This window comes from Mustela lutreola, chromosome 9 (genome assembly GCF_030435805.1).
Source record: "Mustela lutreola isolate mMusLut2 chromosome 9, mMusLut2.pri, whole genome shotgun sequence".
NCBI classification, from domain to species: Eukaryota; Metazoa; Chordata; class Mammalia; order Carnivora; family Mustelidae; genus Mustela; species Mustela lutreola.
In genome coordinates this window covers 135,088,022-135,103,865 of record NC_081298.1, presented here as the reverse complement: position 1 = coordinate 135,103,865, position 15,844 = coordinate 135,088,022, and the positions used below count along the sequence as shown (strand labels likewise).

The window sequence follows — 15,844 nt, the reverse complement described above, 5'->3', positions numbered from 1 at the left end:
TTTCTCCACTCTCCCTTTCAATTCCTATCCCCTTGAGGGTAACAAATCCTAACTCCTCGGAAAGCTTTTCCTACTATGACAGCTCACTGACTACTTTCCCTCACTGGAACTTCCTAATATTTTTCTGTACCTCTGTTTACCACCATATTTCCATACTGATGGATTACCGCTGATTACTGCATTACAAAATGCGGAGAAAAAAATGTTTTACGTACAGATATCTACTAGATTCTCAGTGTCTTAAGTTCACAACTTATTCAGATTTACAGGTCAATTTCCCCTCTCCTCACATTTGGTCACTCAAGTACCTTCATATATTTTTTTGAATGTCTTTTATGTAATCGGTCTAAGGTTATGCACACACCGGGGCAATAACGAAGAGTTCACTTCCCGTGAGATCAAACACCCTCACTGTTCCTGTGCTTTCAGCATAGGCCAGCAGGGTACAATCATAACTCCATGCCACACGTCTCCACTGGGGTTTCGGGTCTTTTGGAACTAGAATGAAAAGGAAAGAAGTACTTTTAACAATGTGTTATACAGACAGTTTAGTTGCAGTAACTGTAGATGTTAACCAACTATTCAACTATGTTACCTCCTTTCCAAAGGATTTCTAATGTTTCGGTTCAATAGAAAAGAACTCTTTCCAGAAAGCCACTCCAAGTAAGACTGGTAAACATAAACCACAGCAAACTCTGCCCCACTTACTTAAGAAGCAAAGACGACTGACACCAGTGGTCAAATGAATGCTGGACAGGCCCTAGTTGGCAAAAGCTCAGAAGAGCACACCTCAAAATACTTACAAAATTACAGATCAAGAGTATAGAGAGTGTGGGCAGAAAATAATTCCAATTAAATGAGTTCAGCTCCTCCAACAGCAAAAAATGAACATTTCAACTGTTATCTTTCAAATACATCAAATATAGGTAACTAAGACATACGACACAGGGTTATACAAACACAGCATTGGAGAAGTATGTAGATATACACACATTTATACATCAACATGTGGATTAGGTGAATCAAGTACTATCCCTAATCAGTCCCACAAGTCTAATATTTTAATAATCAACCTTAATAATTCAACACCTTTTTTCTGCTCTGAATTTTTCAGTACAATAATGAAGAGAAAGGCTGTCAGCAGTTTAAAAATAAAGGGGGGGGCTGTGAAACTCTAAACTCTGTTAAATTCATTAGAGGTTTCTGAGGACTTGCTCGCTTCAGTGTCCCCGCATTAGAATCCCAGAACTGAGGAGACCAGTAGAGCCAGTGACCTCCCTTTACCAGCAGGGAATCCAGATGATCAGGGGACTAACATGGGGACATCCAGAATTGAGAGTCGAGAGCAAAGAAAGCCCAGAACTCACATGTCCCGCCTTCCCAAACGGTGAGCATCTCACTACCACATGTTGCCTCTCAGTCCGAGTTTGGACTGAGCCTCAGGCCTGCCCCAGAAGGTTCCTGAGATCCAGCTAATAAGCCACCAACAAATAAGCAAACCTGGCAAATAAGCAAACCATGCATACTGGGGTCTGTCTTTCACCCACATGCTGCCTCTGCCTAGAATGTTCTTCCTCAGTACTCCGCAAAGCGTTCACTTTTGTTACAACCACCTGTGGTAACAAATGGTTCCCTCCTCCTTCCTTGGCACTCTTCAAAACTGACTGCTCTCCTCTCTGAGCCCAAATAGGCTGTGCAAAATTCTTTATCACACCACATTCTGTTGTTTACAGGACTACTTCCCCCACGAGCCGCTGAGCTCCATGAAATCCACCGACACCGTCCTATTCCACACTGCCATGCTAGAACCTGGAATGGAAAGTGATTAGTGTTTCACTAATGAATGAAGACTAACGCTTTCAGGAAAATCTATGCTAACAGGGCAAGGTAATGGTAAGAGGTTACCATCTCCCAGGGACTACCAATTAAACATGAATTACATAACTGGTCTTCTCCCCACCTAGAAGAGGTACTTTAGAATTCAGACTTTTCTCTTATATCTGTAATACACATAATAAATGTTTTTGTATGGGAGGAAAGTGTGCCAGACATCAAGGAGTTTCTTTATACCAAATAAATCCAAGTAAATACCAAATCCAAGTGAATACCAAATCCAAGTAAATACCAAAAAAATTCCAAGAGGGCCCCTTAGGACACAGTAAGGTCTAGTGGATATATTAAAGACTAACAAAACACTACACACATTTTAGAAAAACAATGTTTTTAATGGGAATAAAATGAGGGAAAAGATCAGTTCTCCATCTTTATAAAGCTTCAAAAAAAAAATCAAGCTTGGAAGTAAACAAAGGCACAAAATGATAAACAATACAGGAAAACAAGACCTGCCTGCCCATAGATGCTACACACACACCAGAGGGGATAATTTAATGCCCTGAAATATATTCATGTGCTAAAGACACACAGAAACATTTTTCCATTATTACTGTTTTACCTGAGATAACAGGTTTTTTCCTCTTATCTCATTTTGATAGGATAAACAGATTTATGTACCACATTCTTTATCTAAAATAAGTTTCATCTGAAAGGGATTTCTTTTTACTATTTCTTCTAGTTATAACCAGTAGCACCAGAAAAATCAGCATGAGTTTTGACCCAGATAAAGACAGGTTTTTCATTACAAAGTAAGATTTCACATAACAATGTAAAAACACGGTTTTTATCACCGGACTTTTCCAGCTGTGTGGTTTTGGAGAGGAATGAACGGTCTAGATTTGTACAAAGCCAGTGCCAATGGGGTCAACTGAAAAGTATTCAGAAAGGCTATGGGCAAACTGAGCCTGCCCTCTGACACCTGCCACGTTCACAGTGAAACCACTTCTTCTCACTCCCATCTTGCACCGGCTGTGGCCCCTTGAACCCGCCCAGTTGCCGAGATCTTTCTCACCTTGTACTTTTATCTGTGCTGTGTTCTCAGCCTGGAGCCCCTTTCCCTTTCCTGGCTCCTTTCCATCTCCCAGGTCTCAACTTTTTCAAGATTTTTTTCAATTTCTCAAATCTCTCCGTGATACATACCACTTCCACGGGAGGCATCTCTGACCATGCTGCCTAAGCAGCCTCAAGGCCCCATTATCTCCGCTATCCGATGAGTTCAAGGCCCCGTTATCTCCGCTATCTGGTGAATTCAAGGCCCCGTTATCTCCGCTATCCCGTGAGTTCAAGGCCCCGTTATCTCCACTATCCCGTGAGTTCAAGGCCCCGTTATCTCCACTATCCCATGAGTTCGCGTCCTTCACATCTCTTAGTCCCATTACACGTGTGTGTTTCTACTTTTATCAACTATTCATTGAACTATAAATTCCAAAATGCCAGGTGCTGGGCCCATTCCGTTCCCTACCTGCATCCCCAGTACCCAGCACTCTGGAGGTAGCATCAGGCGCTCAAGTGCTAACGGAAGACATTCTACTCCGGTTCACCCACCCAGACTGGAAAGGGAAATGGAGAAAGATGAAGAAGCAAGGAACACTGGGTCCCATTCTTGGTGCTGCCATAAAATGAATGCATGCGACCCTGGGGAGATCATGGAGGTGCAGCTCCCTCATTTGCAAAATGAAGGGCTGAGTGTACAATCTGGTCCAGTGAGCGAAAGCCAACAAGTGCAGCTATAAAAGCTTGTTGAGAGGCTAAATATTTGAATGTTTGAAATAAAAGTGTCAGTAAAGACATGAGAAAAGTGGTTACAATCCTGCAATGAGAAAGGTCTAACCACAAAGAGAAACCCTGAAATTATATGGGGGGAAAAAAGCGACAAATATAGTTATAAAAACAAACAAACAAATAAAAATCCGTAACAAATTTAAAAGAAAATCAATTGGCTGAAAATATTTGCAACATGATGCGTATCAGATGATAAAGAGTTAACATTCATACTATCACACCAATAAGAAAAAGTCAAGTAATCCAAGAGAAATATAGGCAAAGGATATGCTCTAACAATTCACAAAAAAACCCCATAAAAATAGCCACTTAACATATGCTCTACCTAATAACTAAAAATATGCAAATTGAAAATGAGCTCTTTTTCTTCCTTTGCCTGTGAACATAATATTTTTTAAATAGGTAACATATGGTGCTGACAGTGGAGAAAAGAAATGGCTTCCATCATTACCTTTTTCATAGCTGTACAAATAGGTGTAACTTTCTGGAAAGAACTGCAGCAGTAGCTATTTTGAATACTATAGCTGGAGACAAACAGGATGTCTTTTCCAGTGTTGGAAGAGGAGGATAGGGGCAAAGATGGGTAAGAGAAAGAGGAAGAAGAGAGCCACTATAAACAACCTAAATTTCTATCAAGAAGGGAATAAAAAACATGTGGTTCACATTGTTACAATGGAATCCTGTGGTTACATTTGAAAGACTGATACCCATCTGCACATACAGACTAGGAAAGACAGTGCAGTCGGAGGGCGAGCAGGCTGGAGAACAAGCTGTACGAGATGATCTTGTTTTGTTAAAGAAAAAAGTCAACCCACATACATATAGGTTTATATAAGTATGGAAAATTTTATATTAAGTGATTAAGTTCCTATGAAAAATTCAAATTGAAACTTGATTTTTACTTTTTCTACTTCCGTATTGTTTGAATTTGTTACACACATGTACTGCTTTTGTCATTTAAAGAAACAACAGCAGGGTAAGTAGTTTCAGATTAGATCTTGCACCATAACAGAAAAGCAGGTCAAAATAACTATTTTCTTGCTATACAACAGGCAGTGCAAGACTGTGATCACTGTGAGAAGCTATTCTCAGCCAGTAGGCACCTTCAGGACCATGGTGCATGAAAAGGGACCTCCAACAGCACATGCAGTCTCAGTGAACACAGCAGATAAAGGATGGAGTTTAGAGCTACTAAACTAAATATAATCTGCAAGGCAGCATTCCAGAGAGGAGTAAGGCAGAGAAGGAGCTATAAAATCTGCAGAGATGAACACTAGGTCTTCAGACACACACACACACACACACACACTCTCTCTCTCTCTCTCTCTCTCTCTCTCTCTCTCTCTGCAGGGCCAAGAATAGGAAGACTATTGGGAAAAAACAACTACCCGAGCTTGGAGAAGATTTGGAAATGTTACAATTCCAACACATCAGAGTGGAGAGATGTCAGTGAACACTCAGAATTCTCATAAGAGATCCCAGAAAGACCACACCTTAAAGGAGGACTAATCTAACCCCAAAGTAAAAGCTATTAACTATATCCACTAACACTTAAAAAGAAGCCTTAAAAGATTAATCTGATCCACAAAAAAAAAAAAAGAACCACATCCCAGAACAAAACTCAATACTCTATTAGGGAAGATAACAAAACTTAGTAATTCAGCTCCATAATGTTGAGCATATAAAATGTTAGAAAAAAAATTAAAATAGTAAAAAAAATAAAATAAAAAAGGGGTGCCTAGGTGTCTCAGCCAGTTAGACATCTAAGCCTTGATCTCAGCTCAGATGTTGAACTCAGGGTCATGAGTTCAAGCCCCGTGTTGGTTTCCAGGTATGTATGTATGTAGGTAGGCATGTAGCCTACCTAAAAAAAAAAATTTTTTTTAATAAAAAATAAATAAGTTAAAAGCACTGGGTGTTATATGCAACTGATGAATCACTAAATTCTACCCCGGGAACTAATAATATGGTATGTGTTAACTAAATTGAATTTAAATAAAGCATTTTTTAAAATATAATAAATTGATCACAAATAAAAATATATAATTAAAAATAAATTTAAAAATAAGGTGTTAGCTATATGAGGCAGGAAAATATCCATGAATATGAGAAAACTAAACCAATAGAAACACACCCAGAAATGATACAAATTAAGGAATAAGCAGACAAGGGCTTCAAAACAGCTATTAAAGTATTTGGGAATTCAAAGGAAAACATAAACAAAAGGAACATACAGAGAATCTCAACAAAAATATGATGGAAACTACAAAATATCAAGCCAATTTTAGAAATACAAAAATATACAAGACAGTATCTGAGCGTAGGCTGTGATGGGGCCCACTGGGCCACCAATGGGCTGACGGGATCTCAGCATACTTACAACAGGCAAGCTGCTCCTTAGCACTGGAAGCTCTGGTTTATGGGATCTCAAAATCAGAAATATGGAAAAAATCTCTTAACACAGTACAGCCCAAAAAAAAAAAAAATCTAACTTCTAATCCCATATGCTATTACTTAGGCCCCTATTCAAGGCAGAAAGAGAAGGCTAATATTTATGGCCTGGAAAACAGAGCCAAAACAAGTTGCAACCCCATTTAAAACATTCTCAAATGGCATTAATTTTATAAAGCAATAATTGAAAAATATCAAAGTGGAACTAAAGAGTTCCTATTTTGGTTTGCAGACTCTGCAATCCGTAGTTTCAAAAAATGCATTAGCAACAATCTGGCTCCTTCTCTCCAAGCATACACAGGAAATATCATTTAGCATATGAGAGTTATTCCCATAAAGATGAGTCAGATAATAAGCAAATGATCATTACCTCAAATTATATGAAATGGAAAGAAGCCATTAATGCAGCATTAAGGTCATAAATTCACACATTTGGAAGCCAACAAAATAAAACATTAGTTCTCAAAGCATTATTATCCCATCCATGCTGCCACATTAACTGTACACACTAAAACCTCTAACAAATATATTATAATTTGTGTGAAATACAGAGGGTTAAGCTTCCCATTTTCGTGTTAACTTGCAGATCTCTCAGTTTACACACTGGCTAAGAGTGAGTGTCTAAAGTCACAACTGAAAAGAGCCCTGCAGGTCTGAATCACTCCAACATTCTGAACAGGCTTCTCAACAGCTCACCACAGGTTCCCCAAGCCTCCACCCAACAAAAGCACGGCACTGGGAAAAAGGTAATTAAATACCTATTCCTAAATTATTCTTCTGGGAACTTCTTGATCCTTACACATTATGTAAACTGGATCTGGTCTACTTTCATAAGCACTGGTGAGGAGGTAACTGAAAGCAAATTCAGAAGATGCTAGAGCTTGCACAAACACTGCTCTCCTAGTATTCTCAACAGAATACTACGCAAACAGAACCCCTTCTCTATTCTTTGTGGTATGTATACACATTTGTGTGCATAAGGAATAAAAACCCTGAATATTATGACAATTATCCATTTTATATACATATATACAAATTTTTATAAATATACATACAGTCATAAATTTCTAGAATTAACTCACAGGAATAGGCGAATATACTTTGTTCATACATAAACTCATAAAAGTCACTGTAATAGTTCCCAAGTGCCATTATCCACTTGACAGCATCAGGAACTGGGTGACTACTCTGTAAGACAGCACAATGGGCATCGGGAACAAAAAAAGTTGAGTAAGATGGGAGCCCTGCCTTCAGAGAATTTTCAATCTAATGGGCAATCAGACAAGCAAATCAACAATTAGGGGAAAAAAAGATTAGCTTGAGCGTAGTGATGCATGCACAAACCAGTCCTAGGAAAACATTAAGAAGGATGTCCAAATGATGAGGAAGCGGGCAGGAAGGGAAGGTTTCCCAGGAGAGTGGATGCCTGAACTAAAATACGCGAGACTCATTAATTAAATAGAAAAGCAGAGCTTCCAGGCAAAAGGAACCATCTGTACCAAGGCATGAAAAGCACGATGGGGCTGGGAAAGCACAAGCTGCTTTGTACTAGAACACGAGCTGTACGGCAGGAGGATCTTAAGGGACAGACTGACTGAAAGGTCAGAAAAAATGAATAGTATTCTACAGTCAATGGGGAACAACTGAAGATTTTAGGCAGAACAGGACTAGTAGCGGCGGCGGTAAAGCTTAAAGTCTCCTACGTACTTAGTATGTGTCAGACGTTATCCTAAGAGTTTTACATATATTAGTTTATGTTATTTTTGTCCGCAAGTCAGTCTATAACATTGTGCCATTCATGACAGGTAACTGAGGCTCAGAGAGTAAGGCAGCTTGTCCAGGGTCACACTTCTAGAAAGCAGGAAGCCAGATCTGAAGGATAACCGAATGGAATTCCCATTTAACAGCAATCAGTTTGGCAAGCGGTGTGAAGTGTGGATCAGTGAGAGGCAAACAGAAGAAAACCCGGTCAGGAGACTGTTGCAGGGGGGACAACTTTTTAAAAATGTTAAAAGCCTGAGCTAGGGCTGTGATGGCGGAAGCAGAGCCCGGAGACATCTTCACAGGTTCCCAGGGCTTGAAGTTCCGCAAAGGCGATGCTTCCCCACTGTGTCCATACAGCTGCAGTGAAGTATTTCTGTCTTCCCCGACACACTGCAAACCCTTAAGTCAAGGTCGCCTGTAGCTTACTCCTCATTTTATACACAGCACCTAGGAGTGCCTGGCACATGGCAGGAGCTTAATATTTGTCAAAGAAAGAAAAAAGAGAAGGAAAAAGAATGAGAAAATGTGTTGACTTCTGGCCTGATACGGACAATGGTATCACTGACAATCCAGGGGACAGAGCCAAGAAACAGATTACAAGAGGTCAATTTATATAAACAAAAGGCAGTTTTATATTTGTTTTTTGTTTATTTGTTTGTTTTGTTTTTTTTTTTTTAAGATTTTATTTATTTATTTGAGAGAGAGACAGTGAGAGCATGAGCGAGGAGAAGGTCAGAGGGAGAAGCAGACTCCCCATGGAGCTGGGAGCCCAATGTGGGACTCGATCCCAGGACTCCGGGATCATGACCTGAGCCGAAGGCAGTCATCCAACCAACTGAGCCACCCAGGCGTCCCTTATATTTGTTTTTAAGTTACAATACATACTGTGCAACATACAGACAACTCCATGAAAACGATTACTATCTTGTCAAATAGCAGATGTGGAATTACAGAAGTACAGCAATTCTGACATACTAATAGAATACCACCACTCATAAGAAAACCGAAAACATCTTTCGCACATCTGATCTGTAATTTTCTGAACACATGTGGATGAACAAAAATGAGAAAGATAAGAGGGAAACTTGCCCTGAGCCACACTCACTAATGGCACATCTGACAAGGAGCTTAAGACCACCACTGCCACAGAGAAGTTGGGGAAATCCTCTGTATTAGGATCATTTTGTGGATTTCAGAACTATCCATGTCTTCCTTCTCCTTGCTCTTTCACTGTCAAGGATTTATCATCTTAGCCTCATGCTACCTTGGAGATAAAATACGCACACTACGTTCTTCCAGTTAAATGACAAAATGCACATAAAACACAGTGTCTGGCACACAATAAGGACACTCCAAATGTTTGTCATCATCACAACAACCAAGATTACCATCATTAGGATTCCTACAACTAGGACACTGTTAAACTGACCCCAGGTCAGACAGATGGAACTGCAGGTCCCTACGTAAAACACAGAGAATAGCTGCATTTACCTAACAGCACCCTCCTAATCATTTTCTTCCCGTAAGATTCCCTCTGCCTTTTCATACCTGCTCCTGCAGACAGAAACACGGCCCCGGCTTCTCCTAACTTCTACTCAACCCTTAGATTGCTTTCGAAAGTCACTTTTTCTCAACAATCTCATCTCACAGCCCTGGTTAAGCGCTCACTCTGCTCTATATTTTTCCTTCATCAGATTTATCAAAGTTAGTAATTATATTCTGAGTGTCTCTATACCTCAAGAGGTAGGGCACCGTGCCTTTTTGCTCACAGTCATATCCCTAGTACCCTGCAAAATGGTTCAGGTACCTAAATGATAGTAATTTGTGCTGAATACATCAGAAGAAAGAGCAAATCCCAGATTTTTTTTACTGGTCTGTATCTAATCAACTCTTGACTTATACATAATTTTTTTTTTGCATTAATTTCAAAATAAAAGCCTAGAGGCACCTCGCTGGCACAGTCAGTAGAGCACGTGACTCCATCTCAGGCTCAGGAGTTTAAGCCCCATACAGGGTGGAGAGATTACATTTAAAAAAAAAAAAAACCTACAGACACAAATAAGTTATCCCAAAACTGACATAGACTTTTATCTTAAAACAGTTTCAATTTCAAATCTCTTCAAAATGTCCAAAATGGACAAAGCAAAACATTTAAGGCAGTAAGAGAAATCAATTAAGAAGTTTTAAAATTATTTTAATAGAGTGGCAACAATCCTTATCAATATTTAATAACTCCTCTGCCTTTTAAGGAATACCGTTAACTGTTGTAAATTTAAAATTTTCATTTTTTCCCAATATTTTGGAAACTCTTACCTTGACATTTCCCAATAATAGATGTAAAATCATCTTTTGCAGACCTGCAAAATATGTGCAAAATTAAGCCAACAGTTTCACCTCAACACTATTTTGTCATACGAGGAAACCCCACAAAAATGTTAGACAACTTGTCTCCCCAACACTAAACCAGTCCTTCTCTCAGACATGGATTTGTGCTCAAATAAGACCCTTCCATTGGTGACAACGTTTTCTTCCCACCTTATTTCACCAGAAACAGAGCTACACCTGGAATGGAATAGTTTATATACGTATATAGTGTATGTAAGTATATACATAAGCATAAGTTAGATGAAGCTGGTCTTTTAATACAATACAGATGCATGGCCCCTCCACAAAGGTTCTGATTCAACAAATATGGAATGGGAGCGATGTAACTTTTTTTTTTTTTAAGAAAACGCCATTTATAGATTTTTTTTTAAATTTATTTATGTGAGAGACAGAGATCACAAGTAGGCAGAGAGGCAGGCAGAGAAAGAGGAGGAAGCAGGCTCCCTGCTGAGCAGAGAGCCCAATGCGGGGCTCCATCCCAGGACCCTGGCATCATGACCTGAGCTGAAAGCAGAGGCTTTAACCCACTGAGCCACCCAGGCGCCCCAATATTTTTTAAAGCTCCACAGATTGATCTTGGTCAAGAACCATGGTCTGCATCATATTATGAAGTTTAAATCACTTAGGGAAAAAAAATCTTGCTTTAATAATCAAATAGTTTTAACAGGTGACCATAGTTGTTACCTGTAACCCATGTAAAATCTGTGATCTTGAAATACTTATCAAAGTAATAGAATTATTATATGTTTATATGTTTAAAAATAAAAATTGGTAAACCTTCTAGAATATAATTAAGTAACAATTCTCAAAAAACCTTAACGCCCACAGTAATTTGATCTAGCAGTTCAACTGCTTTAATAAAGTTATCCCTGGGAAATAATTACAGATACACACAAATCTCATGGAAATTCATGCAGCCTAATTTATGAAAGAGAAAAATACAGCCAGTAGAAGATTAGATTTTGCTAATGCTCTCAATGAAATATTATGCAATTACTGTACATGATTTGAAAATATAACATCTTCCCATAAGCTATCAAGAAAATAAGTATCAGGGGCGCCTGGGTGGCTCAATGGGTTAAAGCCTCAGCCTTCGGCCCAGGTCATGGTCCCAGGGTCCTGGGATCGAGCCCCACATCGGACTCTCTGCTCAGCGGGGAGCCTGCTTCCTCCTCTCTATCTCTGCCTCTCTGTCTACTTGTGATCTCTGCCTGTCAAATGACTGAATAAAATCTTTAAAAAAAAAAAAAAGTATCAAATAGAATGTACAGAATGTTATCATTGGACTGAAGATCACACACACACAGAAAAGGTGCAAAAACCATAGAGCATTTTGGCCGACCTGTAGGTAATTTGTATTTCTTCTTTCTTAAATACTTAATGATAAGCATCAGTTTTAAAACAAATTGTAAAAAGTAATATTTATTAAAATATGACAGACAAAAGCTAATTATAAGTACAGTAATCAATTTCTTCAAGAAATTGACTACTCAGCCTCCAAATAGAATACAGCAGAAAGAACACGGGCTTTTGGGGTGCCTGATGGCTCAGTTGGTTGAGTGTCTGCCTTTGGCTCAGGTCATGGTCCTGGGGTTTTGGGATCTGGGGATGGAGCCCCACGTCAGGCTCTCTGCTTGGCAGGAAGCCTACTTCTCCCTCTTCCGCTCCCCCTGCTTGTGTTCCTTCTCTCACTGTCTGTCAAATAAATAAATAAATAAAATCTTTACAAAAAAAAAGAAAGAAAGAAAGAACGAACGAACGAACATGGTCTTTGAAGTGAGGTTGACCTGATTTCAGCTCATCCAGGTAACCTGGACAAAATATTCAACAGGAGTTTTATTTCCTCTCAATAACATAGATTGGGTAAGAGCAACTTCATAGCTTAGGGAAAGATTTAAAAAGACATTACGTATAAATTAGCACAAACTAGACCTAAGTCAGTGTTTATTACTTTCATCCTTAATATCATCACAAATAATAGCTGCTCTTCTGCTGGGGAAATGGAAAGACAGAGACGAATTCAGTTCTGTCAAAACTTCACAAATATATCCACTTAAGCAAATTTGGGGGAAAATCCCTTTTTTTTTGAGTCCTTATTTAAATGCTTTTTGTTGTGTTCTGAGATGGCTCCTAATTAGTTCCTGTATTTGTAGCAGCCCAATAATCGTAAGAAATTGTTACTTCACTCTTTAGGAAAAAAGGAAACACATATTATACTTATAATATGTCATTACTGCCAAATTAGAAATTAAAGTAGCAATACACAAGTCAGCTTTTTATCCTCATGAGCCCCACACACAAGCAGGTTAGGTGTGCTGTATTGGCGCAAATGACAAGAGTCATCGGCCACTCACTACAAAAATGCTGAGGAACAGCAGCCCTGGTACAGTGTTGCAAAAGGCAGGGCTCTCTCTCAACTAAAACTAATATGTACTTCAGCTTTTCATTTTTTTCTCCTCAAAAAACACTGCCTATTTATGACTGCTTCCAAGTATGAAATAATGACCTCAGACATTAGAGTGCTCCTTCATATTCGAATGCAATCAACAAATAGTGACCGAATCCCACATGCCGACTAGCACCACTGGAGCCAATCTGACCTTTTATGTGTCTTCACCACAGCACAAAAAACAAACGTGCAATAGTGAGAACAAAGGTCTTAAACTCAGGCATAGCCATTGTGCATAAGGTTTTACTTTGAGGATCTACCCTGCACTTTTCCTTTCCTAACCATTCTGCATCTTTGCTCAAACACTCTTCCTTGAGCACCTGGGTGGCTCAGTTGGTTGGACGACTGCCTTCGGCTCAGGTCATGATCCTGGAGTCCCAGGATCGAGTCCCACATCGGGCTCCCAGCTCCATGGGGAGTCTGCTTCTCCCTCTGACCTTCTCCTCATTCATGCTCTCTCTCACTGTCTCTCTCTCAAATAAATAAATAAAATCTTTAAAAAAAAAAAAACAAACACCCTTCCTTTCAGGTTACTACAAAGTGTGGATCAATTCAGCGAGGGAAACTGCCTGCCAGCTGTGAGCGCGTCAGCGGACTGGGCCCTGTAATGCTCTCCCAGCATCTGCTTCCTCCACCCCACTCACAAACACCTCACTTATTCACCAAACATCAACTAGACACCTATTACGTCCAAGGAGATAAAAGCTATTGGGGAGGGGTGCCTGGCTGGCTGTCGATTAAGCATCTGACTCTTGATTTGGGCTTGGGTCATGACCTCAGGGTCGTGGGATGATCAAGCCCTGCATTGAGCTCCACGCTCAGCAGGGAGTCTGCTGGAGAGTCTCTCTCTCCCTCTCTCTGCCCCGCTCCCTGCTCGTGCATGTTCTCGCACGCATGTGTGCGTGCTCTCTCTCTTTCTCTCTAGCACTGCAAGGGGAAAAGGGCAGGGGTTGCTTCCAAGGAACACACAGTGTCACTGGACTTGGAGACACCAAATCCCACTCACGCAGAATTTTTAAAAAATGACAACCCTGGAGCTGCACAAAGCAGAAGCCCTAACTGTACCAGGGGAAACCAGAATGTAAGCACACACGCATATACGGCTCAACAACATGATCAAAAGGTAGTAGAGATCAGTGGTTCCAAGCAGGAACACTGAGGCTAGAATGGTAGATTTCAAATCCTCAAGCAAGTAATTTAGCCATATTGTGCCGGCTTCCTCATTTCTAAAATGGAGAAAAATAGCAATACATACTTCACAGGGCTTCTGCAAAGATTAAATGAATTAGCACATGCAACGCACTTATAAAAGTGCCCAACGCCATTAGCATTAGCCTACCATTAGGTATAACAGTGTTGCTTTCAGGAGCAGAGCAGATTAGTACTTAAGCAGTGAGGGGGAGGGATGGGTCCATGGGGAGTGTGTTCCTGAAAAGCTTCCTAATGGAATCCATGCCTCACCATGTAAGACTCCTTAGATATACTAATGTTATCAAAACCTTTTGCAAATTATGCATCAGATGAATAAGATTCTGATGAGCATACTTCCCTTGCCCAGAAATCCTCCCTCACCACTTAGTCTCAAATACATAAGTGCATTCCTAGAGTTGAATATGTTTACAAGTTTTATAAATATTTTACACTCTAACAATCCAGTAGCAAATCCTTTTATGAAAGCAAATTTTTTTTTCATCTCATCAAAAATTGTACTAACAAGTTCCATAAATCCTTGGTCAAACTCTTCTCCACTGGCCTGTCAATCCCATCCTCACACGTACATTCTGACCCGAACACCTAAGATCATTCCACCGATGTTCTCACTTCATGGAAGAAAGATGGAAATTTTGAGGATTAACTGCTATATATAAAGGCACACCATAAGCATATTTCTCAAAAAGTTAGATTTCACATTCCTGCAACAAACGCAATAGCAAGTACTTGCCCAGTCCTACAAGCGGAAGTCCAAAAATTGTGCCAACTTGATGCTTACTGATGCTACAGGAAAAAAAGAGGGACTTGACTATCAAAGTCATGCCAAATTAAGAAACAGTTTTGAAAGGCTGTCATTATTGCCAATCATCTCCATCCTGATGATTGTAAGAGGGATCAGGAAACAAAGCCTCCACATCTGAAGCTGATGCTCCAATGGGGGCAAACCTCTGTCTACTCCCCCACAAGTGGAGGGGTCCAGTTCTGTTTGGATAACTGGAAAAAGATAGTACACAAACAGAAAGCTAAAACCAGTGTGGTAACAATTGAGTGTTCATTATACTATGTTTAATTAAGAATAATGAAGTAGGGGCGCCTGGGTGGCTCAGTGGGTTAGGCCTCTGCCTTTGGCTCAGGTCATGATCTCAGGTCCTGGGATCGAGCCTTGCATTGGGCTCTCTGCTCAGCGCAGAGCCTGCTTCCCCCTCTCTCTCTGCCTGCTGCTCTGCCTACTTGTGATCTCTGTCAGTCAAATAAATAAATAAAATCTTTGAATAGAAAAAAAAAAAAAAGAAGAATGAAGTGTTAGGAAAAAGTCTGGACTGGACATCCAGAAATTTGTCTCATTGTTTTTTGCTTTTTTTTAAGATTATTTATTTATTTATTTGATAGAGATCATAAGCAGGCAGAAAGACAGGCAGGGAGAGAGGGAGAAGCAGACTCCCTGCTAAGCCTGCTGAGCAGAGAGCCTGATGCAGGGCCGATCCCAGGGTCCTGGGATCATGACCTGAGCGGAAGGCAGAGGCCTTAATCCACTGAGCCACCCACGCGTCCCTCCCATTGTTTATTTTTAAATACCAGCAGTTACACTTTGCCTGAAGGAGTAGCCTCTAATTTTAGAAATGCAGCATGTTTAGTCTGTACTACTCCTAATTTCAAAAAAAAAAAAAAAATTAACCAGTTTTCCTGAATTAGTTGCTATTGTTGCTATTTCTTTTACAACTGATATATGACTTAAAAATAAAAAATTACATAGCGGGATGCCTGGGTGGCTCAGTCGATTGATCATCTGACTTCAGTTCAGGTTGCCGTCTCAGGGTCCTGGGATCGAGCCTTGCTTAAGGACCCCTGCTCAGTGGGGAGCCTGCTTCTCCCTCCCCTCTCCTCTCCTCTTAGCTCCCCCTCATCCTG

At 40.1% G+C, this 15,844-nt stretch overlaps 1 protein-coding gene across 1 annotated transcript in view; it reads right to left on the bottom strand.

Moving 5' to 3' along the window:
- NBAS (NBAS subunit of NRZ tethering complex) overlaps window positions 1-15,844 on the bottom strand; it is a 317,470-nt gene that overhangs the window by 292,954 nt on the left and 8,672 nt on the right. The window contains exons 6-7 of the mRNA XM_059132606.1: window positions 10,204-10,247; window positions 365-498 (exon numbers count right to left, since the gene is read on the bottom strand). Coding sequence (XP_058988589.1) covers window positions 365-498; window positions 10,204-10,247 — 178 coding nt within the window. The remainder of the gene's footprint in view (window positions 1-364; window positions 499-10,203; window positions 10,248-15,844) is intronic.